Source organism: Mycteria americana, chromosome 5, assembly GCF_035582795.1.
Source record: "Mycteria americana isolate JAX WOST 10 ecotype Jacksonville Zoo and Gardens chromosome 5, USCA_MyAme_1.0, whole genome shotgun sequence".
Lineage (NCBI taxonomy): Eukaryota > Metazoa > Chordata > Aves > Ciconiiformes > Ciconiidae > Mycteria > Mycteria americana.
In genome coordinates this window covers 16,566,796-16,594,726 of record NC_134369.1, presented here as the reverse complement: position 1 = coordinate 16,594,726, position 27,931 = coordinate 16,566,796, and the positions used below count along the sequence as shown (strand labels likewise).

The window sequence follows — 27,931 nt, the reverse complement described above, 5'->3', positions numbered from 1 at the left end:
AAGATTCTCCTGCAGAGATTTGGCTGAGAGGCTAAAGAAAGTAGTCAGCAGATCTCCCAGGTGAGCAGTTTGTTTCACAACTACCTCATTTATGTGGTTTCCACTTTCTTTTTTTCCTGTCTCATTTATCTCCTTTTGCAGAAAAGTACTATTAAAATGCCTCGGGTGTTTCCAAGCAAACACTGAATTTCAAAATGGGGGGGAGGGATTCTGGAAAAAAAACCCCTAGAACTGCTGGATTTTGCATTAGTATACTCTGCTTATTGTGGAGAAGCACAGTAGAGACTGCCCGTGTACTTGCTGCATGGCTCATCTCTTTTGTCATATCAAATGGTTGCACACTGTCATAGTGACTTTACCAGTGCTGCTGGTTTTGATTATAAGCTGGAGTCTGACACTGAATCTCCAGCTATTTGAACTGCATCTTATGTTCAGAGTATCAGTGGACATGATTGTATTGATTCATTGACCTCAATCTATGCTTGGAAATGTGGCACTTTTCCAGAAGTGGTTCCTACACTGGGAAAGTCACCCCAGTCCTCTTCCCTTAAGCAAACACTGCTATTCTCCAACAGCTACCAGGAAACGAGTTCCTGGTCTACCCTTCTTACTTTAGATGTCTTCAGAAATTGTGTCTGGGCCAGGGATGGTCCCAACTCAGACTGCTTCCTCTTGGGGTTGTAGCTGCCCCCCCTGCCTTTGTCTCCCATGTGTCTACAGAGCTGTGAAGTGGTCACTTACCCCAGTGACTGGGTGAGTTGAAAGGTACTCTCAGGGTGGACCATTTTCAGTCCTTACAGGATTGGAAATCCAATACCTTTTCCAGGCCTTATAGGAACTTCTGTAGGTCATAACCACTTTGACTGAAACAGGGCTGAGAGAAACTCCACAATTCGTAGCATGGTATCCATGCATATTTACCCATGAGTCAATATCTGGCTACATGAACCATGCCAGATTCTTTGACATTGTGCTAAAGAAGATGGGGTCTTCTCAGCCCTAAATCAGAAACGCAGCAATTAAGAGACATAGTGTTGTTTCCTTTGGTCACATTAGGTCACTGGCAATCTCTACCAGAAGAACGCAGACTGTCTTCTTCCTGTCTACCCTTGTTTAAGGTAAAAGAGACAAGGACTGAGCTTGAGTACCTACAACTTCCCCGAATAGCCATTTGCCATTCCACAAAGGCTCGAGGACTTCAAGGTTCTGCAGCCCTGTTACAAGGGAAGGGGTTCACAAGCAGGAAGGAGGTAGGAGCAGCTGAGTGCAAAACAGGGCCAGAACTGAGACAGGAAGTTGCTTGAAAGATTAAGAGCTTTCTACTGGGGAGACATTGTCTGACTAAAGCTACGTTCCACACCACCACCCCATGTACACCTGAAAATTAATCTACAGCTTGTCTAGATCTCTGCTGTGCTCTTATAGCCCTGATTCCAAACCTGGAATTGCCATTATTACGGTCTGTGGATAGTCCCAGTCCTGACCAATTGAGTGTGTCCTTTGGTTCTCATTCAGAGCTTGAGGGTCATTTTCATTTGCTCATTTTAAACCCCTGTTGCTAACCCGAACATGCACAGTAGCTGCCTGAAGTCTCTTAATGAAGAAGGATCTCCATGAGGTCCCTCACAGCAGAGACCTTTAATCCAACTGGATCCCTGAAGAAAGTAATGGTATGTTGTCCATTGAGTGAGTTAATTACTCTTCTGTTTTCCAGTCTTCTTGCACTTTTCTGGTGATATAAAAGGGCTGTTAATGTGGCAAACATTAGTTGTGTCATACTATACAGGCAACAGGAAACTCTCTTGGTATGATGGTTTTTCCTGGCTCTTGGGCTAGTGACAGAATGGTGCAGGAACAGAGGTGGCATGGTGAAGGTGAGGGTGTAGAACTGCTGTGCTCTAGCTTTTCTTAGCTACAAGTGGGAAGTAGAGCAGCTGTGAGGCTGCTGTAGTTGCTGCTGGAGGACAGAATTTCCCAGCTGTCTTTATTCTAGAGAAAATGCAAAGATTTTACACTCCTTTTTGCATCCTATTTTTGTAGCATCGCTTTTGCCTGATACTTCCTGTGCTAAGCAAACGATTATGAAGAAGTTAAGAGTATGAATCCAAGTATTCAAAGACATTTACTCTGATTTGTGGAGGGGTTAAAAGCTGCTCAGCATCTGAAAATACCCATTGACTTTACATCCCTAAATTTCTCTCTGAGATGTTGCATGGAAAGGAAATATTTACAGTTCAATTCCCTACTCTCTTGAGTCTCTTTAATTCAAATTTCACTCCTGTTAGCAAGTTGTTTCTGTTTTAGTTGCCTGGATAGTGTTTGCTGTCCATTAATATTCATTGGCCACTCATCAATTGCATTAGTATAAATCACTTTATTTTTTTATGCTAGACTCCATCTAAACTCTGCTGTGCTTCTTCACTGATTAAGGGAGGGTCAGAGCATAATAGCAAATCAGGAAGTAAAGGAACTGCACACTGAGAAAAATATGCTTTTCTTGAGTTAGTACATGGCTATAGCAATTTCTGAGTTAACGCAGAATTTAATGACAATTAAGAATAAGATTAGTAGCAATAAACTTCACGCTGTCCCTCTAGAAAATTATCAGAAATGTCTATCAGCTATTTTTTATCATTCTTTCAAAGTAGCATTTGGGGGTAATTGGGGGAGATTGTAAACAAAACAATTTGCTCAGGACCTGATTCAGCAAAATAACAATTATGCTTCTGTGCCAGACCATCTTCGGCTACAGAAATCAATTTTTATGGGCTCCAGAGCCCCATGCAGGATTAAGAAACGTGGATCCCATGGGTAGGGGCTCATTTTTGTTGTTGTTAAATCAGGTCCTTAGAGTGAAAGGGATATAACTATATTAAATTAGAAAAAGAATTATGGAGAAGATATATTAAACCACAGACAAAGGATGAAGAAATTACGAAATTATGGCTTGGAGAGTATGGAAGGAAGTATAGCATGGAGAAGAACAGCATAGAAAATATGGGTTTAAACCTTTGAAAATGAGTAATGAAGCATCAGCATGGGCATCACTGGTTTTCAAAATGGCAGTGAAAAAAATCCTAAATTGGTAGGTATGGGAATTTTTTCTGCTGGAGAGTAATGAAAATTAATTTTTCCCATGTAGACTATCTGAAAAAAAGAAGGTAATGTAACTAAGTATTTCTATTGTCATACCAAGTACTTACTCTTTGCATTAATACCTCGCATCAGGTTTTGTGTCACAACCTCTGTGAAGTTACCTATAGTCTGTGACATTCCTTGTTCTTTTGCATTAAAGAACTGTATTGTAATCTCCTCGGCTGCCCAACATGGAGCTCAGGTTGATGGGAATTGGAGAAAAACTTCACAGAATAAAATGTGACAGTCTGTAACATACACAAGTTGCAAGCAACGTACAGTAATAACAAGTAAATGTTAACAAACAGAGTGAAAGAGAGAAAGAGAAAAAGAGAGAGAAAATGTGAAGAACATGTAAAAGAATTAAGATTCCTATATAACAACTCAGTTTTAGTTACCCCAATATTCTAAGGCCGTTAAAATAAAAATTTTATTAGTTCTAGGTATCTTTATTAAAGTTTCCTGATTTTTATATTACTGCATATTTTGAAAGTCGCTACGAAGGTCTTCTGAGAAGATATCACACTGATGGACTTTACACTGGCACGAGAGCAGAATTTAGTATGCTACATGAATACGCAGAATCCTTCCGACCCAACCTACCTCTTCAACATTTACTCACCACCGTGTTGACCTGGGTCCCTCCAGGAAGCCGTGTCCCCCAGTAAAGGCACTCCAGTGACGGTGGTGACCGCCTCTCCCAGTACTAACTGGCCAACATAGTAACATCACTCCCAGAGAATATCACCTTTGAGAGGTACTACTTCTTGAAGTGAGGTGACAGTATGTTGGCTGCCTACCTATTTGGTACTGCTAGAGGAAATACAGGAGCTCTAGTTAAGTAGGTCCAGTGCATCTTGCTACTACAGATGTTATTGGATATGTGCTTAATGCAATGCTGAGAACTGTTGCTCCTGGAAGTGCTGCATTGCAAAGAGCTCTGGAAGGTCCTTTCTAGTTTTATCCTGACACTTCTGGGGTTTCACTTATACCCATCCTGGACTTCTGAGAGTCTCACTAACACCATATTCTGTAGAGCGCAGTGGGCCGTTGACAGGTCAGGGAGACGTTGCAGGAAAGTGCAGTCAGGTGAGTCATGCTACAATCTTGTATTACCGCTCTGACTGAGGAATACAGTATGATGATCTGTACAGTATGGAAGGTGTCTGAGACATGGAGCATGGATGAATACAAAGGACAATGACAGCAGGAATGGTAGATTGCTTGTTATTTCAGCTTTGTGCTTATAAACAGACAAGCAAGTAGCCAAAAGGCTTGGAGAAAATTTCCAGCAACTACAGAGTAAGAGGGATATAAGCAGGTGGACTGGGCACAGAACTGGGACCTCATACCCTAGACCCTTTTGTCCCTGGCCTTTTGTAGTAATGGGTAAGTCAACCCGTCCATCTAGTTCTACTGCAGCAGCTGTACTTCTTGCACAGAGGTGCCTTTTGTTGTATCTGTCCTGCAAACACTAGTCATACTCAGCTCAGTAGAAGAGAGAGATGCCAAGAGTACCTCTTTCGTATCCCAGGAATGCATTCTGCACTGGATGGCATGGGAGCTGCAGTGGCAGGCACGTGCTTGAGAAAGAGGATTTACCATATTTACATCTGTCTTGTGCTGGAGGACTGGCACAGGTTGGCCTTGTTTGGCTGGAGTGCTAGTATCTATGTTTTCCTATCACTAAAAGTGCCTCATGCTCATTAAGTTATTAAGGCATGAAAAGTCCTAAGATTTATTATTTAATTCTGCAATTGTTTTTCAGCTTAGTGCAGTCCTGTCCCTGTACACACTCATCCCTGGCTGTGGCCAGACCACAGGGGGCTGTGTGGGGAGATTTTTTTTTTTTTTTTAATGTCTCACATAGTGCCAGAGAAAAGTGGGAAACCCAAAGCACTGTGCTTGAATTCATAGCTCCTCCTTTTTGTTTTCAAATGACTTGGTATAGAGGATGTTATTTTTTTTGACTTGAATTCTGAAGTAAATAAGCACCGTAGTACAAGTGACACCCACCGGTTGTATCTCTACAGGAAATGACAGATGAATAATTGTACAACAAAGTATTACATTGTATTAGTTATAAATTCTGCTTTGCTCTGCTGATCCACAGCTAGGAGATTGCAGAAATGCCGCATGGGGCAAGGAACAGATCCAGATTGCTTCCACCTAACTGTAGGCCCTTCACTAAGGATCTTAAGTTAGAGCTGCAGTCACCTGAGATCACTTATGGAGAAAGCAACCTCCAGAGGGCAATTCAGATCATAAATGAGTGAATTTTACTCTCTGAGACTGCCTGACCCTTCTTCCAATATAAGGGGAACCTCAGGCAAATGTATCTGAAGTTAGATGACAAGAAGTTAGATGACAAGGAGTGTTACTCCTTTTATTTTGAGCTGTTACAATTTCTACATTAGATCCAGAGGACTCCATCTTCACTGACATTAAGATGTGATCATTACCTCATTTGCTATTTTGGAGTGATGAATTTTGGATTTTTAAAGGCTAGGAAGGCTAAGTATAGGGAGGAAAGTAAAACCATCTCCCTATTACCTTTTTCACTGCCTTTTTAGTATTTTTTATGTCCAACACATTTAAACATCAAAGTCTTTTGAGCTGAAACAGACCTACACTCTTTGCAGCTACATTGCTGTCTATTGTCCATCTTACCGAGAGGGTCAAAGGTTTTATGACACTAAAATTAGATTAGATTTTTTTTTTAATGTTCAAAGGCATTTGATCAGAGAATTTGCTTCCCTGTGGATTGAAGGACCACCACAGTGACTACGTACCCATGGCTTTAACAATGCTTTGCTATCTATAAAAGCCACTGAAGTTCCCAAACTACAGCGAAATGTTAGGCAGCATAATGGGCCTGTGACAAGAACTGCCAAGAGTCCCCAGCTCCCACTGAGCGTTGGCACTAGAGTTACAGTGCTCAGCACACTTCTGACGTTAGAACCGGTGTGTTGCACAAGGAATACAGGTTATTTAGGTTATGGTGACAGAAGGGATGAAAAATGAAGCCCTGTGAAAAGAGCAGCTCCTTCAGAAAGCATGAATGATAAAGCTGAAATGGGTAATTCCATATTATTTCTTTAAAAGGAGATCAGCTCTCTCTCAGGAAATTGCATTGAAATAATAGGTTCCTAATGTCACAGCTTGCTCCAGTTCATCTGACCATGGAGTACACTGGAGCCACTATAACTATGTAGTTCCCTCTGTCAGTGATAGACTTGGATTGCTTTAACTATTCAGACATAGGGATAGTCGAGGAGTCGGTTATGGAAAATTGTTTTTTGGGCAGGTAAGTAAAACAACCACGGAAGTTTTTCTGAAGCTAAACACATATTAGTAATGACAGACATTTTCCCTCTCCTCTTAGGCGCCTGAATTCTAGTAATATTTCTTCCATATTTTACAGCTAAGCAATGAGTAGAGAATTTTGCCATCAGTACGCTGTGAAAAAGGCTGCACAGTACATTTGTATGAAGATACGATATCCTTGGAATATAGCTTAAGTGAAGCTGCATGCAGAGGGGATCAGAGAGTTGAGACATTCTCATTCTGGCCGTATTAAAGTCAACACAAACACTGTGTGTGCTGGTGTTTTAAATATATATACGAGAACAATAAAAAGTTGGGGTAGATCTCTGAACAAACCCAAAATAACGCATCACCTATGCTTATGTATTATGGATGCATTCTTAAGACCGTTGCTCTGTGGCACCAAACAGTACTGTAGACATCAAATGAAGTTATGAATTCCAATCATATTCTAAATTTATTTTATAGTGTTGGAAAATGACATTTGCCACTTCATCCTGTGGCAACTCTAAGATGTAACCATGCAGTCGACCTATCCTTCAGGTAAGCACACCGCTCCAGAAGAGAGGGACTGAAAAGCTGAGTAACACTTTCAAAACAAAACCGAGAGCTTTCAAGATTTGTGTTGCCTGTTTTGAGGTTTTCTTACAAACTTGTACCTTAAAGTATTTCACTGTGTGTACTGAGATAAATTACTTATACCTATAGGATGGTGTGTGGTTTGGGACAGAAATCAGCTAAGTTTAAGTGGTTGAAACTTGCTTTTTCTGTTTTGCTTCTGTTTGAAGCAAATTTTGCTTTTCTTTTTTTCTATTTTGCTTCTGTTATGATACCGACTGTTTGGAATACTCAGAAGCCTTTAGATAAAAGACACTATAGCACAGCAGACTATGGTTGACTGATGCTTATTTGGTTACGTTCAACTAGTGGCTTTACCACAGACCTTTCAAGTGATCTTGCTCAGTTAAATTAAGTACCGCGTCAAATGAAAATACTGAAGATTACTTCCATTTTCTCTTTGCTGTCTACTTAGCCTGTTGGGTATTTGATTGTAATATAGTGGTTGTCACATATACAACAATGGCAAAATGAAGCCCTGATCCTGAATGGGACCTGTAAAAAACACTGCAGCATAACAAAGTTTACGGTTGGACTCGATGATCTACGGTTGGACTCGATGATCTTAGAGGTCTTTTCCAACCTATACGATTCTGTGAAAGTTAATAGTTTGACACAGTGATGCTAGAACTTGGTGTGTATATTTTAAGTGAGGGGACACCTAGTCCTCTATAGTCTGAGATATCCCCGGGTCAAGGATTTTTAGTCGAATTGGTCACGTGAGATCTGCTCTTTTGTATCAGGCCTAGTTTCTCCAGGCGCTATGTAAGCAGTACCTTGAGAATTTATGGGCATCAGAAACTGCCTCGAAGAAGATTTTTTTTTTGTATAGAGGAAACCTCTACTTTCTTACTGCTGCTGGTGAAGGCCTGCCTGCAGCAGTAGCTCTGCCATCCTCTAATCTGAAGTGCCTTTCCTCCCCTTCTGCCGCTTTCCCAGCCACCCATTGGCAGGACTGGGCGGGATGGAGAGCAGGAAGGGTTGCTGCAGAAAGGGGAGGCACGGTAGAAACAAACTCTGACATTCTTTATACAAAATTGAAATCAAGTGCTGTTATTTAAAGATACCCTCCTACCAGGTGTAGATTAGCCCAGGACTGAGCTGCTGAGAGTGCTGGGGACAATTTAAAAATTTAATTCAAACCTACCAGAATTCAAATTCAAACCGTCTTTGCTTTGCCTGCAAATGACCATAGCATCATTGGCAGCAGCTGTGCAGCCTGTGGGCAAAGTTCTGCTGTTTGCATGTCCGTGCCAGGAAAGTGCTCCTTAGCCTGAGAGGAGGCACTGGGCCATGGCTGTGCAGAGCTCTCTGTAGAGCCCCCTTGGCCCTGTGTGTACGGACCGAGAACAGCCGTGAACTGCTGACTCTGGGCATGAGAGGGCTATAGAGAGTCAGTCATATGTGGAACTATTTCGTAGTCACCACTGTTTTGTGAAGTGTTTAATCATTTCACCACAGATATGTATGGAACTAATAACTTCATGTGATGTCCTTTACACCTGAGCAGCTAAACAGGCTTTTTTTTGGAATAATGTATTAGATATACATCATATGACCTTATATCGCCTAGACACTGTCACACTGAGGCTTTACAGTTAGAAATTACAAGAAATATCTTGGACAACTCGGGCATTATTTTAGAAACGTTAGGCACCCATTCTGTGTTCCTAGTACAATGTTAACTGGTTGTTTACAGTTCGGTGCTGTTAACCAATCCAAATATTTTACAGTATGGGAAACGTTCACTGCTTGCAGGTCTCTGTTTTCAACTAATGTGCAGGTTATGGTTTCCGGAACAAGTCAGTGCCTATGAATGCTTCATATTACATAAGTGAACCTCAACATCCAAGGCAATGCAGATCTTGTTTTAACAGTTCGGTTCTGATCTTACTTATTATTTTTTACTTTTCTCTTGCACACGTATATCTTTCCCTGTTAGGAAGCTAAGAGATGCAGGCAATATTTTTTGCTGCTAGTGGTGCATAATAATTATCAGAAACAGAACTCCAGCAACAGTGCTACTGAGTCCATTTTGTTAGCTGAAGTATAAGTGTGCTTTGTTACTTCTTAAAATATATATGCTAGTATACGTATATAAAAATAGTCTCTCTTAATTATTGCAGAAATAGATAAGTTGCTGTTACTATCAATACTTCATGGATATTGTGGTAGCAGCTGATTTTAGAGCACTGATGGTGGCAAAATAGTTCCACATTGAACCAAAATTACACGTATTCTCGGGATACCAGTGTGGAATTGCACTGAACTCGTAGAGTTCTTAGTCCTCTAGTTCCCAGTGAGGACCAGGTTAGGTAATGGAAGGAACTTTATAAAGCAAGGGATTTCTGAGAGGAAAGTCACTCTGTAGCTGACTGCTAAAGTACTCAAGAGTCTGGCATCTCTTGCACATTACAAGTGGGTAGTTGGCATATTGCTCACAGTAGGAGACACGCAATATTGTTTGTGCCCTCTTTCCCTCTTGATACGTGATGCCACGAAGACATCTACTTATGAGGAAGTTTGCTGCTTGGACATGAGTTGTGATAAGCATTTGCAACCTGAGGGGAATGGATGATAAAACCATACGCATATGCGCCAAAGATACAATAGGAAAGAGACAGTCTATCAGTCACGTGAATTGTGATTGGCCTGTTGCAATGGAATAGCCTTTAACAAATAAAAGAAAGCTATTTACCTTCTGAATGGATTTTACATAGTTGCACAAAAGGGAACAGAAATAAGAACAGAAGAAAGAGGAGAATAGAAAAGAAGAGAAAGGTTCCCACCAGCTCTTCCCCTCCAAAATTAGCATTGGCATTGGTGAAGTCACACACAAAGGAAGGTCTCACTTTCTTTGTGCCTCTCACAATGACATCAACATGCATGGCTATGAGATGACGAGAGAATACCTCACTCACAATGAGTAACAAATTAGAATTTTCTTCAAAGTAAAAAAATGATAACACAAGACCATCATAGGTATATGCTAGCTCTTTCCAAACATCTCTTTTTGACTAGATGTCAGTTAAAAACACTTGACTGGCAATCTGTTCTATCTGATACAATACAGGGAGATATTCTGAATAGGCTGAAGAATGTCTGCTATGCAACTTGGCTGGAACATCTGCCAAAAATGAAGTTGGCTTTGTTTTCAACATGGTTACCTACTTTGAAATTACTCCATAGAATAAATAGTGATATTCCATGGGTAGAGGTAGATTATGGGGTTTAAATAATCAAATTGGAGCCCCGTAACTTTATGTGCTATAGGAGGATTCTCATAAAACTGAGATATTCCCATAATTAACCACTAGCCATGGGATATTATAATATATTCCATGGTGACTAGTATTTTTTCCATTTCCCTCCCACCTCCCAGTAGAATTAGTATGATTAATTTTGCTCTGGTTTCACCTATTGCTAACACAAATCAGTATAATTAAAAATAAGAATACCATATTATGAGGCGATCACTGTTTAGGCCAAACTGGCCAGTAATGACCAGTCAGACCTTTTCCAGTTGGCCTTTGCTGCTAGAAGGTTGAAAGAGCTGTAACTCACCAACCCATACTTGCAAAAGGAGCATGTTTTAGAAAATGTGGTTCAAAACTCTTCATAGTTCTAAATGCTAAGTTCTAGTAGAATATTATAGAATAGATTGATTTGCATGCCATGGAATAAACATCCTTACATCTAGTCTTGTCTCGGAGTGAGTCATTTTGCATTAGTGTCAAGAATTTGAGCTGTTGTTCTACTTTGCAGTTAATCATCAGAAAGAGACGGGATTGTCTCATGAATATGCATGATGGTATAGTTGTCCCTTCAACTTACTAGGCACCTAGTTTCTGTAATGAGATGTACAATATCTGCCATTTAAAACAGCTGAAAGGTCCCAAATGGGAACAAATGAGAAAGCATCTGGCTGTTCCGAATTCCAGCCCTGTTTTGTCAGAAAACTCTGTAGTTGCTGAGTACTTGGCTCCTACTCTGCCCTATGAAGCATTCAGCTCTCAGGAGCTTCTGAGATACATTACACAGTCCAGCAACATAGCTGTAGAACTCTCAAAATTCTTCCACTAGATGTAACAGCTCTTCAAAATATCTTGAGACTTGTATGCCCTTAACCAGGACCAAAGTTTGGGCTCCTAGAGCGTGCTCTCATCCTTAGTTTTGCTGATCAGCCTCCACTGTACCATTTGTCCCTGCAACCTAGACTTCACACATATTATTCACTGTGTGATGGTGGGACTAGAATGGATAAATGTGCTACCCATTGCTCTAAGAAAGCAGTCTGGCTGAATCTTAAATCACTACGCGGGATGGAGGTTAACGGTCAGATGGACATTCCTCTAAGAGGTTTCCTACCTGCTCTGTTAATTTCTAAAATTTCTTCTTGGGCCAGTGGGCAAGTGTCGCTCTGAGTACTGTGGTGTGGAGAGTTTACGACAGATTTACAATAATTGGGGGATCCCAGCTGGGGTGGCCTCGGGATATGCTTCTTTTTTTTCTTTGGTAGCTTCTGCTTAGCCATAGCTAAGGAGTAATACATTCCGAAATTGTTCACAATGACAGGGACAGGCATGGCAATGGTCAGCACGCCAGCGAGAGCACAGAGGGCCCCCACCAGCATGCCTGACCAAGTCTGAGGATACATGTCTCCGTAGCCCAGGGTCGTCATGGTGACAACAGCCCACCAAAAGCCGATGGGGATATTTTTAAAGTGTGTGTGTTCACTGGCACTAGGGTCATTTGGTTTAGCACCTATTCTCTCGGCATAATAGATCATCGTGGCAAAGATTAAGACGCCCAATGCCAAAAATATGATGAGCAGCAAGAATTCATTTGTGCTGGCGCGGAGGGTGTGTCCCAAGACCCGCAACCCAACGAAGTGGCGGGTCAGCTTGAAAATTCGCAGGATTCGCACGAAACGGACTACACGGAGGAAGCCCAGGACATCCTTAGCAGCTTTGGAAGACAGGCCACTGAGTCCAACCTCTAGATAGAAAGGCAGTATGGCCACAAAGTCAATGATGTTCAAAGAGTTTTTGATAAATTCCACCTTGTTTGGGCAGAAAGTGACTCTCATCAAGAACTCAAATGTAAACCAGACCACACAGACACCTTCGATGTATGTGAGAAAGGCTTCAGTCTCTGCTTCCCTGTAGTGCCGCACCTGGGTGTCATTCCCGATGAATTCAGTTTCTGTCTTGTTCACAATGGGGTTAAATCTCTCATGGGTCTCGAGGCAGAAGGTGGTGATGGAGACCAGAATGAAGAAGAGGGAGGCAAATGCCACATACTGTGGAAAGAAAGATATGAGAGAAATGTTAAACAGTAGGATAAGTACAGACGCTTTGATTCTGAAACACCAGGGAGAGACAAGAGCTGTATTAAAACTAAAGATAATGCCAAGCCTTCTTCCTGTGGGCTTAAGATGCCAAGTCTCACCTGCAAAGACAGCCTAACATTCAAACTTGGAGGGAGAGCAGTACGTAAGTACACGCTAACATCCATTCCTATACAGATAGCACTTTAGTGTGAGTGTAAATTTAAGCAAGCATTTAAATCTCAGAGCTTTCTGTGGGATTTAAGGCTAAGGACATACTGAAATTCTGCCTTCCTGAACTTGGTCTTCTGTTACTTCCTGGTCTTAAAGATAGAGCACACCTTCTAGGACAATTGTCATGCAAGAGCCTTTTCGCAGCACTGTGTCAATGGTATCGTGGCTGCCTCCTGCTCCCAGCTTAGTGACAGTTGTGGTATTTTGGATCTCAGTAAGGTGCTAGTAAATACTAGTGGCAGTCTCAGGTGGGCTCTACAGCAAGGAGCAGAGTCCTGCTGGGCACTGTCAGGCTCTCTTGCCAAATCCTAGGGACAGGTTGAGGAACAGTCACATATCAAACTGAGCTCTCCTAGAGTAAACATCATCTCTGTTCTCAGTTCCCTCTCTAGAGCTTTTGGGGGTGGGGGACAGGGAGGGGAAGAAAGAGGTTTCGGATAAGCCTGTCAGCTGATCCAGAAGGAGACAGATCTATTGGATTTTATCAGACAAGGTTTTCTTGAAGAGATTCTCATTACAATGTAAGACTTGCACCAGAACTAGATGAATCTTTTTTAAGGCTGTTGGACTACAATTTGGTTAATGAAGTTACAGTGAAGGTGGTAGCAGCCCCCAAAGTCAATGTGTGCTTATCTTAGGAGTATTTGCCCCTTTGCTTCAGTTCCTGCTTTTCATAGAATCATAGAATGGTTTGGGTTGGAAGGGACCTTTAAAGGTCATCCAGTCCAATCCTCCAGCAATGAGTAGGGGACATCTTCAACTAGAGCAGGTTGCTCAGAGCCCAGTCCAACCTGACCTTGAATGTTTCCAGGGATGGGGCATCTACCACCTCCCTGGGCAACATGTTCCAGTGTTTCACCACCTTCATCATAAAAAAATTCTTCTGTATATCTAGTCTGAATCTACTCTCTTTCAGTTTAAAACCATTACCCCTTGTCCTACTGCAACAGGCCCTACTAAAAATTCTGTCCTCATCTTTCTTATAAGCCCCCTTTAAGTATTGAAAAGCCACAATAAGGTCTCCCCACAGCCTTCTCTTCTCCAGGCTCAACAACTCCAACTCTCTCAGCTTTTCTTAGGCTTTCCTCAGCCTAAAGAAGATCTCTTGGTTGTATTCCAGGATAATTGAGGGGTACAGTCAGGCCAAAATTTGTAGCTCTTGTAACCACAGTTCCTCTGCTCAATCCTCCTTTAATCAATTAAGCAGTTTGCATGTATCTAAGAAGTGTCTTTGTGTGTTGGAGTGGTATAGTAATGCTAATACCTCTTTCCATTTCACTCCCTACATGTGTTACCTTACTCTTTGTCCTGTGTGTCACCTTGACAAGAGACATCACATAAGATATTATTTCACTGTCTTCAAGAGTATGAGCAACTGTGGTAATGAAAATATTATTCCAATATTCTTTTAGTGTACTGTTATTCATAACGTCCCTTTTTCAGCAGTGTAGCCAAAATGGGGGTTAAAGAGAACTACTTTCTTCTAATTGTCTGTTGCCAGTAAATGCAGTGCAATAATCTAAAAGAAATTGCTGCCAAAGGAATAGACCAGTTAAAAATAACCTATACTTCAAGTTACCAAAGCTCTCTTGCAATCAAGAAGTTCCTCCTGTCTGCTTTCCTGGGTAGACCTAGTGCAGAATTATGCTTGACCTTCTGTAGTAGCAAACAAAGTCAAAAGCAAGGATTTGCCACAGTTTGAGGTGAACCATTTCATAGAATACAGAGAAACTGGCAGAGAATAAAATCACAGAATTGTTTAGGTTGGAAGGGCCCTCTGGATGTCGTTTGGTACAGCTTCAGAGTTGGACCAGGTTGCTCAGGGTCCTGTCCGGTCCAGGTCTGAATATCTCCAAGGTTGGAGATCCTACAGCCTCTCTGTGTAGCCTGTGCCAGTGTTTGGCCAGTAAGAGCAAATAAGCTTGGAAGGATACAGAAGCAAACAGGCTCTTTTGCTTTTCAAATCCAACTTTTTTGCCAAAGAGATCGGAACCTAGCCATTGTCACAGATTTTAAAAAACCCCAGTACCTTCCCCTAAATGGAAACCCCTTCAGGCTATCATAGCATTGTTATGTGATGATCTAATATACGTGCTGATATGTGCTAAAATCAGTGTCTAATGTAAATAATTGTCTGGAAGATAAACAATCTGGAGGTTATGGAAACTGAGAAGCAGGACTGCAAGTATCTTTTTATCAGATTCTCCTGTTAAACAGGGAAATTTATCCATGCACAGTTTCTCCATCTGTAAAACAGGTTAAAAAAAATACCAGCTGGTGTTTGTCATGTGCTTTGTGATCCTAGATAAATGTGTACAGGTTCTGTATGCTTTCATTTTAATGTTACTGACTTTAGTATATCAACAGTCTTCCGGAAAAATAAGTTGAAGAGTCTTTTAAGTGGTCAAAGTCAGTTTGTGTATGATATTGTTAACACTCAGAGCTTAATTAAGTAGAGGTTAATACCCCAATCATCTGAGTATGAGCAAAATGAAAAAGCATCTTGCACCAAGAACTCAGGAAAATGTTCCTAGCAGCCTCGGCATGTCTGCTCTATTTCAGCCTGGAGCAGATTTTTCCCGTAGAGCCATAGAGCCCTGAGAATTCAAGCTGCAGGAGGAAATGTTGATACTTCATTAAGTCAGGTGGCACTCACAGATAAGAAGCAGAGAAGGGAATAAAACCATTTAAGGGGTCTGTGAAGAAGACCCCTTCCTTTATGCTGACTCAAAGTGCAGTTCTCCTTGGTATATATGAATATCTCTCCTGAGTGAGTTTTTCCTGCTTAGGACAACCTTCAGGCTGACATTGCATAGCAAGTATCTTGAGAAGTGATGTTTTGCTGTATTAAAGGGAAGAAATAACCAATTCTGACAGGACATTTAAGTTCTCTGTAGTGGTACATGCTAGCAGTGTTACCAGTAGAGAACATCACACCTATGAGATCCACCTGAGAGTACTGAAGGAACTGGCAGAAGTGCTCACCAAGCCCCTTTCCATCATTTACCAGCAGTCCTGGCTAACTGGGGAGGTCCCAGTTGACTGGAGATTAGCAAATGTGACACCCATCCACAAGAAGGGCCAGAAGGAGAACCTGGGGAACTACAGGCCTGTCAGCCTGACCTTGGTACTGGGGAAGCTGATGGAGCAGATCATCCTGAGTGCCATCACACGGCATGTAGAGGATAACCAAGGGATCAAGCCCAGCCAGCATGGGTTTAGGAAAGGCAGGTCCTGCTTGACCAACCTGATCTCCTTCTACGACAAGGTGACCTGCTTAGTGGATGAGGGGAAGGCCGTGTACATTGTCTACCTAGACTTTAGTAAAGCCTTTGGCACTGTCTCCCACAGCATTCTCCTGGAGAAACTGGCTGCTCATGGCTTGGATGGTTGTACTCTTCACTGGGTTAAGAACTGGCTGGATGGCCGGGCCCAAAGAGTGGTGGTGAATGGAGTTTACTCCAGTTGGCGGCCAGTCACAAGCGGTGTCCCCCAGGGCTCTGTGTTGGGGCCAGTTCTGTTTAATATCTTTATCAGTGATCTGGACGAAGGGATGGAGTGCACCCTCAGTAAGTTTGCAGATGACACCAAGTTGTGTGGGAGTGTTGATCTGCTTGAGGGTAGGAAGGCTCTGCAGAGGGATCTGGACAGGCTGGATCAATGGGCTGGGGCCAATTGTATGGGGTTCAGCAAGGCTAAGTGCAAGGTCCTGCACGTGGGGCACAGCAACCCCATGCAACGCTACAGGCTTGGGGAAGAGTGGCTGGAAAGCTGCCTGGCAGAGAAGGACCTGGGGGTGTTGGTTGACAGCCGCCTGAATATGAGCCAGCAGTGTGCCCAGGTGGCCAAGAAAGCCAATGGCATCCTGGTTTGTATCAGAAATAGTGTGGCCAGCAGGACTAGGGCAGTGATCTTGCCCCTGTACTCGGCACTGGTGAGGCCACACCTCGAATACGGTGTTCAGTTTTGGGCCCCCCACTACAAGAGGTACTGGAGCGTGTACAGAGAAGGGCAATGAAGCTGGTGAAGGGTCTGGAGCAGAAGTCTTATGAGGAGCGGCTGAGGGAGCTGGGACTGTTTAGCCTGGAGAAAAGGAGTCTGAGGGGAGACCTTATCACTCTCTACAACTACCTGAAAGGAGGTTGTAGAGAGGTGGGGGTCGGTCTCTTCTCCCAGGTAACAAGTGATAGGATGAGAGGAAATGGCCTCAAGTTGCGCCAGGGGAGGTTTAGACTGGATATTAGGAAATTTTTCTTCACTGAAAGGGTTATCGAGCATCGGAACAGGCTGCCCAGTGAAGTGGTTGAGTCGCCATCCCTGGAAGTATTTCAAAGACGTTTGGATGAGGTGCTTAGGGACATGGTGTAGTGGTGGTCTTGGTAGTGTTAGGTTTACAATTGGACTCAATGATCTTAAAGGTCTTTTCCAACCTATACGATTCTGTGATTCTTGCTGTTAGCCCTGGTGCATGCACACCTTGGCTTCAGAGAGGAGTTGAGAACTTTTAGTCCCCAGTTCAGCAGAGCAGGAAAGCACCTGCTAAATGAATGTGAAGCGTTTCGTTCCTTCTGTCTGTATTTAACAACATCAAGAGCCCTTCCCAGGGACGGGCATGTTCTTGAATGCTTTGCAGCTTTGGAAGTGTGGGTCTGCTTTCAAGATTTCATAAAACCATGTCTGAGCAGTGGTATCGACACAGGAAGAATCCTAGTATTTCTTCTCCAATTTAATTCTTTTTTCCTCTGTTGAATTACTAGCTAATCTTAAAACCTATTTTATATTTGGGAAGTAAAAATGCTCCTTAGTCATTCCATGCTTCAATATTGAAAGGCCCTTGGTTTTTGTTTAAGAAGAAAAGTCTGCAGAGGCTGAAAGGAGAAGACAATGGAGAGCAGCCTTTTAATAAAGGTCCCATTACAGTTCCCTAGTCCCTTGGCTGATCCAAAGAATCAGGCCTGACAATTCGTTCACTGACACCCATCTCTGATAGATTTATCACCTGCAGCTGCTTGGGATGCAGAAATTTAGCAGCTTGCCACAAATGAATGCGTAACATGTAATTGGCATAGATTTATGTTTGTGATCCCCAATTTATATTACCCCCACCTCTTTTTTCTTCTGAATATTTTTGTTAATTATCTGATAATAGGATCTAGCAAGCTGTAAGCAAAACCTAGTAGCACCAAATTCAGCGAGTATGTTTTTCTAAGGAGACCGTTCATGCCAAAGGGGTCGAAAAAACAGCTCTCTCTGGCCCACTGTCGGAGGCCAACAGAGATCAGCCATCATGCCTAATAGCTTGCCAAGTCCAGAGATGAGCAGTGCTGGTAAAATCTAGTGAAGACTGTGGGTCTCACACGTGTTCTAATGTCTTTGAAAATAAGGCTATCTCTTTTTATTTCACTAATAATGGCCTGAACACTAATCAAACCAATGGATTGCTCTTGTATTATTTAGTGGTTCTTAATCTTCTTTCTCCTTACGTTTTACAACAGAATTTCTCTTCTTCCTAGGATCTGAACGGGCTGGGGGAAAGGAGTGAGGGTTTTATGAAGTGATGTCATGTGCTGTTGAGTTACATAATGGCAGCTAAAATTTTCTGTAATTAAAGAAAATACCTAGGTAAAGTGTTTGAACTGATCAAAACTCTTTTATCTGCTTTGACACATGTGAATGATTCCTATTTCACTAGAGATGCTGCTGCCATTGCTTTTTTCTGGCTCTCATACCAACAAAGAAAAATTTCAGATTGTCCAAAACGCAGAACCCATAAGAGAAGGCAGAGAGGAGATTTTAAAAGGGGATATTTTGATTAAAATATAAGTTACATTAAAATGTCTTCATTCTGGAGGGAGAAGAAATTACACTCCTGCATAATTTCTGTTAATAGCAGATATATTTTAATAAGGGTATTTTGAAAGAGTCTAAAAGACATCATGTCCGTAAGTGGAGAATTTCATCATCTAATTTATATTGTCTGTGATTAAATCTATCTATCTATGTGTCTATCTATCTATCTATCTCAAAGGCCTGCTTCTCCACTGCCCTAACCTAGCCGTTTTTGCAAGTGCAGTGTGAATATGAAATGCCAACTAATTCAGAATAGTAGTGCTGTGCATAGCTTTGCATCATCAGCTTTGCAACATCAGCTTTGCATAGCTGTAAAAGGTGCAAGGTAACAGAATCAGATTAGCCTCTCGTGAATAATGAGCCAGTATCTTTCCACTCAGCATGGAAAGAAAACAAAAGTCCAACAGCCTTAAAAACACAAATAAACCTTCTAATACATAAGGGTTAGGAGGCTAGGTTCACTCAGAAAAAAGGTCTGAGGGTTGGACCAGACAGTATTAAATACACAGGTGAGGCTGTTTACTTCAGGGAATCAGTTTTTAAAACAGCACTTTACCTTGTATTTCTGAGATAGTTCTAGTCTTAGAGATAAGAAACCTTTTTTTTAATGCTTTGTTTTAAATAAATAAGCCCAGTAACCAACTAGAATTTGTTGATACAGCGCCTGGAATTGCCAGGCTTCAATGCAGATGGGCAGCGAAGGCTAGTGATGAAAGCACTGGGACAGAAATCAGATGACTGAGGCTCTTTCCCAACCTCCACCATTGACACAAGCATGTTCTCAAGCATGTGTGCCTGCATCTTTTGCACCATCCTTTGTCTAATTTTTTTTAAATTGAGATAGTAAACTCTTTGGGGCTTGGGACTGTCTGCCAATTTACGTCTGCCCAGTGTCCAGCCCAGTGTATGTCTGGAGTGGGGACCTGGGAAAGGAGACCTTGGCTGAGTTTGATAAGAGAGACACCACTCTTGGACCACAGACAACAAGAAAAGTGAGTGGTAGCAGTGGAAGCAGCACAGCTTTTGCAAGTCAAGTTTCAGTAACTTCAGAGTTTGTTTTCTAGGAAATAGCGGTCTACACGACACACCATTCATAATTCATTCTGGATCACACGTTCAGAGTGAGGTAGTAGAAGCTGCACGCTGCAGACGGGTGCTCTTCTCCTTTGATACTGCTCAGAATTGTTTAACAATCCTGACTCAAGCTAGATGGGAGAAAAGAAACAGATCACACTCGGAGAAGATTTGCCAGCCTCTCCCTTTGCAACTGCTAACAGAAGTATTCAAAAAGTGATTCTTAGTCCCTTTCCTTTTGCAGGGAAATTCAGGAAATTCTACCCTTCCCTGACCCCCTGGATGAAAGGCAGAGGAAGATGGCATTTTGTTTGAACTACATCTGTTGAAGCATCAGGAAATTTTCTATAGAAGTGGCACCCTCTCTTTCTACTGATATATTCTGGTAAGTTTTGCTGTTAATGACAAAAATATTTAAATCACTACATCATAACCCTCCTTGTCCTGTTGAACCAACAAAGCACAGGAGCTAAGCAGTTGTTGTCTTAGTCTGTACGAGCAGGGCCTCTGAGCAGCATGAGATTTGCTGCTTCTCTCGTAGGCGAGCCCAGGGCTTGCCAAGACTGAAATGGGGGATGAGAACACTCTCACCATACATCTTTGTCTCCAAAGGAGAAATGATGGAGCTATTAGTGCTGTGGGGCTTCCAGAAAAGTATATTATGACTCTAGTGAGATCCAGTATGTTGGGATTGGGGTTTTCTTAGGGGGGAAGGGGGGTGGGGGAGCAGGCAGGGAGAATAATAAAAAAAATCCCAAGTCTAGTAATTTTTCAGTACGTCTACGACTGGTAAATGCTGTATATCTTGTAGGAACAAGCTAGGCTCGGAAGAGTTTCAGATCAGTGCTGGCAACCCATGAGCTGGTTTTCTACAGAGCATTCAAATGTACCCAGAGCCCTGTGCTTTTTGCTAGACCTGCATAAAACCCCGTGATTTCCATTCACAAGGCATCTCTTCAAATACTTTACCGACTTTCTTTTACAGTAGTTCCTCTGCTTGAGGTTTGTCTCTGAAAACTATTACACCTGCATGAAGCTGCCAATGTTTGCCTATCTGTGACTTGAATCACAAAGCTTTGCCTAGTTTTTATTGTAATCTGAAAACTGTACTTTAACCACTCTTCATTTAAAACTTAGTCCATGTATCACCAAAACATTTAACAGTAGAGACAAATCTTTTTGCTGCAGCTCAGCCAAAGTATGGGTTAAATGAAAGCTGCTTTAAAATACTTAGCTTTATAACCACTTTATTATCTGTCAAGACTGATTTTCCAGGCTTTCTTAGAGATATGGACCCTGATTCAAACAAATGACTCATTTTGAATGTGCAAGAAATTCTGCTGAATTTTTGAAAGACATATTGAATCTGTATGACTGATCAAATGATTAAATGTAGGCATGTGATACTAGCAACCAGATAATGCTGTGGAAGTGAGCAAAAGCTAGGACTCTGTCAAAAAGCAACTTCTGCAATATTTCATTAAGAATCCTAATGTAAGATGTTTCGAGATCCTTTGAGCGATGATTATGAAACTGAAATTATTTGCAAGGGGAAAAATCCAGTTCTGCTTTTGTAGGTGTGATATATGAGGGCACAATCAGATGTTACCTCCAAGCTCTTCTCTGAAGGGAGAGATGATCATCTTGGCAGTCTGTCTTCTTTCAGTGAGATGATAAGACTATCTATACAGAAGCTCACATCAGCAAACATACTGGTTCACTCACAAGATTATTCAAATTCATGTTTCCTAGCTGAGACAAATGGAAGAAGTAGGCTCGCAGATAGACAAAGCTTGCTCCAGAGTCAGATAAAAAGTCCACTAGCAGCTCGTGGATGAAGTGGTTATGTAATGCCAAAAAAAAAAAAATGACAGCTTGCAAAAAAATCTTGGAATGCTTAGTGGCACACAGACATGAAACAGCGTGTTAAAAAAAATGTGCAGTCATCTGTGGAAAATATGCTTAAGTTATTCAGTGTTGACATTGCAATAAATAAATTAGAAGCAGATCTCTCAAATGTTAGTCCTAGCAGGCAGCCATGTGCTTTGACAAGGTAGTTACTGGGATAAGCAAGACTGCATCAGAACTGGAAGTGTGGTATGTACAGTATTTCTCTGTGACCACATGGCCAGCCAGCTGGTCACCAGGCAAAGGTTGGAATGGTTCTTTGTAGGTCACAGGCAAGTTTTCCAGTTTTATCTAGGATAGATTAAATCTTGTGATTTAATAGGAATATTGTCACAGAAGAGATGGGAATTTATTTTGCAAGCTTCCTTGCTAGCTCCCTAGTCTGGCTGGTAGTGGGAACTATATGGAGACAGTATGGTGGGAGTAAGAAATGTTTCATACTGCTCAGCAACAGCTCAATGGGAACTTCTATCTTAACATATATAGATTCCTGATCCAAAAGGGCCCCAAGACTTCTGCAGCTAGGTATGTGGGATACTGCAGAAGGAGCTGTAAGTGTTGAAAGTAAGTCTTCCGTCTCTTCAAGGGACTGCAGAAATGTACATTTGGTAGGGACCTCCAAATGTCATTCCCCTGTCCCAAAGCACAGTCTTTGATCATTCCTGAAAGATAGCTGTATTGACTGTTATTAAGGACCTCCAATGGTGAATATTGTAGAAATTCTGCAGGAAATTTATCCCAGTGCTTCATCATATTTTATCTGTATTTTTTTCTTCCTAATGCCTAACCTAAATCATCTTTGCTACATTTTAAGCTTGCTCACTTTTGTCCTATCCATCACAGACAGCTAAGCATTTAGAAATTTGCAAATGTTTTCCTTCTTTTGTAAGCTAACAACCACTAAACATTCAAATGTTCCATGAGTCCTAGACGCCTGTTTTCATATGCTCAGGCTTTTGCTGCATAAATTCAATATAATTATTAATCTCATTTTCAGATTATGTCAGTGACTTTTATGCTGTCAGTTCTGTCAAATGCTCTAGAATTAAAGAAACTGAGAAAGTCATGTAACATCTCATACACTGGAACATAAACTAACACATGACAAATGAAACCAGGGAACTTTAATTGCCCATTTTTGCTAGGTTTTTCAATCTCTTTCTGTTAGGCAGTAGGTAACTTTTTTTGGACTCTGCACACTTTCTGTTCCAAACTGAAAAGGAGAGTTTTGTAGCAATGCCTGGTGGTAGTGTCATGCGTTAGGATTTTCAGGATCTCACCTCACCACCTTTGTTCTGGATGCTATTTTATCTCCTGAGAAAATCACACTTCCTTCCTCTCTAACTTGCTGCCAGTCCTTCCCCGTGGGAAGAAAAAAGGCATTTCTTACGCAATTCCTTGACAAAGGGGAATTCCTGACTAGAGCTAGGCAGAATCCAACTGGTAAAACCCAAAAACTTGCAAAATCAGCTTAGTCCTGAGGCTGCCTATGGTTTAGAAGTAATTCTTATTTTTGTCCTTCCAAACTGAATAAAAAAACCACACACGTGCTTATGGTGAGGATCAAGTGCAGCCAGATGAAGGTAGGTGTGTATCTCTGACGAAGCCTCACATTTTGATTTGGGAAATGTGAAACTACAAAGATAATTGGTTGGCAGGTTTTACTCTTTTGCATGTATACATGCATGCGCGCACACTCTCTCTCTCTCTTAAAGTTGCTAACTTAGGCGTTCCTTTGCCTTGAATTTAGCTGTAGGCTACATGAGTCCCGGGACTCTTTGTGGGGGAGCAAGGCTATTTTTTTTTCCCTTTTTGTTACAGCTTCTGCACTGTGACTTGCCCAAAGATGGCTTAATTCACGTGCTCATGCTTATAAAGGAGTACAGCCTCTCTCAAACCTACTTTTAGAGTGGTGCTAGAAGCCTTTCATAGAGCAGGAGACATATTTCTGTAGCCTTTCAGGGCCCACCCTCAGTGGGGCTTGACTCACCAACCTCAGCTGCGCATCAGGACCGCAGGAATGAAATTGTTACAAGTATGAAGCAGGCAGAGGGTGCTCGGTGGTCTCCAGCTCCATGAGGAAGAGCATGCCCTGCTTGCTTATTTTTTTGCAAGAGGAAACACTCCAACGTGTGGAAGTACTGAGTGCAAAACTCCACAAGGGAACACCTGAAATATGGAGCGAGGCTTTGTCCTGAATACAGAACTCCTTAACCTAACATACAAGGCTGACTTCTCTCCCTGTGGTTTTTAAGCCAAGAAATTTAGAGCATGTTCCAGATCATGTTTGTATTCAGACAATAATGCTTCTGCTTCAAGACAAATTAAAATAAGCAGCTGTCAAATCTTTAGTAGTTTAAAATGTGGGTGGGCTGGCTACATAACCACCCTTGGACAGGGTGTGAAATCTACCTGCACATCTTCCGCGTGCACTCACCAATAGCCGGTAGGGCTTGTCAGTCAATAGGATGCTGGCAGCCTCTATGTAGGACTAAGGGGAAGATCAAGAAGGCATCAGCCCCCAGAGATGAGCAGTTTGGGTCTGCAGTGCCTGCGATGGTGGGGTCCTTAATCCAATTTCTCTCCCAAAGCAATATTGTCGCAAAAGTAGTTGTGATAGAAGTCCTCTTTGGAGACACAGACCAACCTTTTTCACATTTGACCATGGATTTTTGAAACCTCAGTTTCTGACCACTCTGCAAGAGATGTTCCAAAGAGCCTTAAATTCCGGGAGCAGCAAAGTGTTTACCCTCTGATAGTTGAGCTGAGCACCTCACAACTGAGGCACTCAAAATAACTCATCACTCTGAAAAACTGGAAGCCCTGGGATCCCTTTGGTGCCACTAAATTTTGAGCTCAGGATTTCCCGTTTTCACTGCAGTTTATGTGGATGGATGTCACAGGTGATGTAGTCCCTGAAAAGCCAGGGTTCTTAACAAGGTGGCTGAAAATGAGGTGTTAAACCCCAGGCATTTGAATGACTGCTTCATTTTAGATAATTTCACATTATTCAGTGAAAACAGTTTTTAATGAACTTTTTTGTTTTCCAGATCACGACAAGCAGCATGTTGTGGACACTTTTCCTCCTGTAGTGTTCACTTAGCTTAAGCCGTAGCTACCAGTGTGTGCTTTTAAAGCATTATGGCCACATTCCTTATTTAAAGCATTATGGCCATACTCCACATTTCCTTACCATTGTGCAGTGTGTAGCAGGAAAGCCCTGTTAAGCTCCTAGATGGCCTAAATATATTACAAAATATTGAGACCTTTTGTGCCTTTGTTCTACAAAACCTAAATATCAAATACCTAAATTATCTGGTCCCATCGCTTTAGTCAGTTGTTATAAAACATTAAGAAACTCCAACAACTGTTAAAGCAAATGAGAAAATATTTTGGAAAGCAAAGAATGTTTTCATTCCCCACTTAGGCAGAGTCTATTGCACAGTTTAATTTGTGCAAGGATAATGCACAGGATGGGAGCATCCTCACTCATACAACATCTCTACTGACAACAATCTTTGCCAATACTGGATTTTGACTGGCTAAGAGCCATTTTAGGTATCCAAATTAGTGACAAAATAACTTATAAAACTGTGTTGGTAGCTTTTTGGAGGCAACTTCCAAAATAGCCTTTGTCATATAGTCTGTCTTGGCTCAGACCAACAAGATTGAAGGTGTTGGACTCAGTGAGTGCTGACTGTTTTTTTCAAGAGCAAGTTCTCAGTAAGGTCTTATGCCCTAGGAATGGTAATCCATATATTCATGGTAATGCCCCAAAATACAGGATTCTTCCCTAGTGCTAGTCCCACAAGCAGCTGAAGAGTTTCAAAATTCACTTGCTGTGGCAGAGTGGCTGCAAATTTCCACTCAATAATAAAATCCTAAGTTTATATGAAGATGTGTGTCACTGATGGTGGAATAAAGATAATAAATCTTTTGTATATACATATGTATAGAGTAAGATTAATATATAAATATCATTATAAATAGACACATATATTTGTGTGTGTATTAGTTATACAGTACTCTATTACAATACTATATGGTATATATTGTATATTACATACAAAGTCCTACATAATATTTATAATAAAGATACAATAATACATCATACAGCATACTATTATATAATATATATAAAAACTATAATATGGTAAATTACACATAGAAATATGTTTAATATATATACATGTTTATATATTAGGTATGTAATACCTGTCTCAAGGACTGTGGGGATGCTTGGCTGTTTATATATTAGGTATGTGATACCTGTCTCAAGGACTGTGGGGATGCCTGGCTGTAGCATGCAGAACTGACAAAGGGGCCCATTCTCCTCTTGTGCACAGCCCTGCCAGGGTAGCGACCATTACTAGGGGTGGCCTTGGATTCAGAAGAACCCCCTCAATGGGAGGGACCTGCCACCCAGAGGAAGAGAGAGACTGCTTGCAGGGACCAGAGGCCTTACAGAGATGGGCTCAGTGTCATGGCATCTCTGCAGCCTCAAATCCCTCCTGTGACTCCACAGCACTGTGTTTCCAGGGCTTTTCCTCTCATAAGCAAGGAGAGGAAGGGCTCTTCCTAGCCATTGACTCCTGCCCTGTATTGCCTTTCCTTCTGCTACCCTCTCCTCTCTTCCAGGTCTGCCAGGGCTGCTCTTCCCGGGCAGAGAGGCATCACGCTGGGGACACCCTTCTCTGGAAGGAGACTTTAGCAGGAGGACAGACTGTGCCAGCCAAGAGGATCACCTGCCTCACCCCCAGCACTCGCGATGCAGCGTGGGCTTCCAGGTATTTTGCCCTGTAAAGTAACTATGCCATGGACTTCTACTATGCCATTGCTTCTACTGTCTGAATGCAGGTTGATTGCCTGTGCAGTGTTGCTGCACAAGACCCGCTCTGATGCCTATTCCAGAAACTGAACACAAGCCCTCTGCAATGCAAATTCTTGCCTTAGCTTTTGCTACTAATAATTTCCCTTTGTGGAGTTCTGCTTCACTCGTTCCCAGGTACAAGATGCGTACTTGCTATAGTCTCCTACCTACAGATCCCTTCTCTGCTGTGTTTCCAAATTTACCATGCCAGTGAATGAAGGGGCTATGGTGGTGATATCTGGCATTTCATCACCCTCTTTTGTCAACATCGGTTCTACTGTCTCTCTGAAGAGGAGAGTGTTTATGCCTCTTTCTGTGGCTTGACTCTTAAATGTGCCAGCAGTAAACAATTGGAGCCATAAAGTGGCCACTTTGTGCCAGTCTCCTGTTCAGGTGGACACGCACTTTGCTTCCCAGTAATTTTTTTTCCTTTTTTTTTTTTCCTCGTTATGCCTGATGGGAAATGGCTAGTTTTCTTCGTGGTGAGATTCAACTGTTTTGTGGGCAAGTTACATATATGATGTTTAGGGAAAGGTTTTTATTTTCTCAATAGTGAGCACCTTAGTCTCCTGTAAGTATCCTAGGGTGTCGTCTTAAATTCTTTGAATACTGTCTATATCTTTGCCTTAAGAAATTATTGCTCCCATATGTGAAAAACACGGAAAATGTCCTTTTGCTGTGGAGCTTGATAACACTAGTTAGGCTTCCTATTTTCTAGGATGTTCTAGTAACTCTTTTAAACTTAGGCAGCACTTTACATTTCAAAGATGCCTTCCAGAGTTTGAGTTTGCCTACATAAAAAGAATCACTTTGGGCTTGGCACAGAAGCTCGAGTTAGTTCTTTTTTTGTCCATGAAGGTACCTCTGAAATACTGTGGCAAATTATGTGCCTGTCCAGGACTTCCAGTCATTACAAGGCATACTGTGACCATAGAAAACCTCGGGAAGATATAGGACACCTACAATCCAAACTCACAAGGGCAGCTGCCATCCCATGACCACCTATCATGCTATGCAGTATAGGGCAGTTAGTGCATGTTCCCACTCCCCTTCCTGACAGCACTATCCTGATTTAAAGGAGAGGCTTGTATCATCCTTTCTTTCCCTGGTAAAATACTTTCTCCTACTGTGTATATTCACTGTACCCAATCTAGCTACACTAGTGCATAGCTACAGACATGCAAAAACTGTGCTTATACGCAGGAGAGTGACTAAAAAGAAAAAAATTGTCCTCATTGTTATGTTTTTAAGGCTAAATGGATGGGTCACATATAACACCTGTGATACTAACCAGCTATCAGTTAGGCGTAGTGACCACCCCTCCCCTAAGCCAGTTGACTGTTAGCAGCTGTGAAGTTCTTGCAGAGAGAGGATTTCCAGGGGCAGAGCTGCGGGGCTGGTTGCACAGTGTTGTCATCTTGCTCACAGCAGTTCAAAAGGGCTCCCAACAGCCCTCTGCAGGTAGCTACTGCGAGAGCCGCCATCTCCTCTGGTGCCGGGGAGCTGCGCTAAGCACCTCTCTCTGTTAACCCCTTTTAGTTGGGGCTGTAAAAGGCTCAGCACGACTGAGAGAAGGAGACCTTTAA

The 27,931-nt window shown here is 42.0% G+C and overlaps 1 protein-coding gene across 6 annotated transcripts in view; it reads right to left on the bottom strand.

Annotated features, from left to right (window-relative positions):
- Positions 1-27,931, bottom strand: part of KCNC1 (potassium voltage-gated channel subfamily C member 1) — a 131,666-nt gene that overhangs the window by 23,618 nt on the left and 80,117 nt on the right. For 4 of the 6 annotated variants that reach the window (XM_075502263.1, XM_075502266.1, XM_075502264.1 and 1 more), the window contains exon 2: positions 11,449-12,382. In XM_075502263.1, coding sequence (XP_075358378.1) covers positions 11,449-12,382 — 934 coding nt within the window. Of the gene's footprint in view, positions 1-9,147; positions 9,150-11,448; positions 12,383-27,931 lie in introns of all 6 variants that reach the window. The other 2 variants (XM_075502267.1, XM_075502265.1) reach the window with 2 other exon arrangements.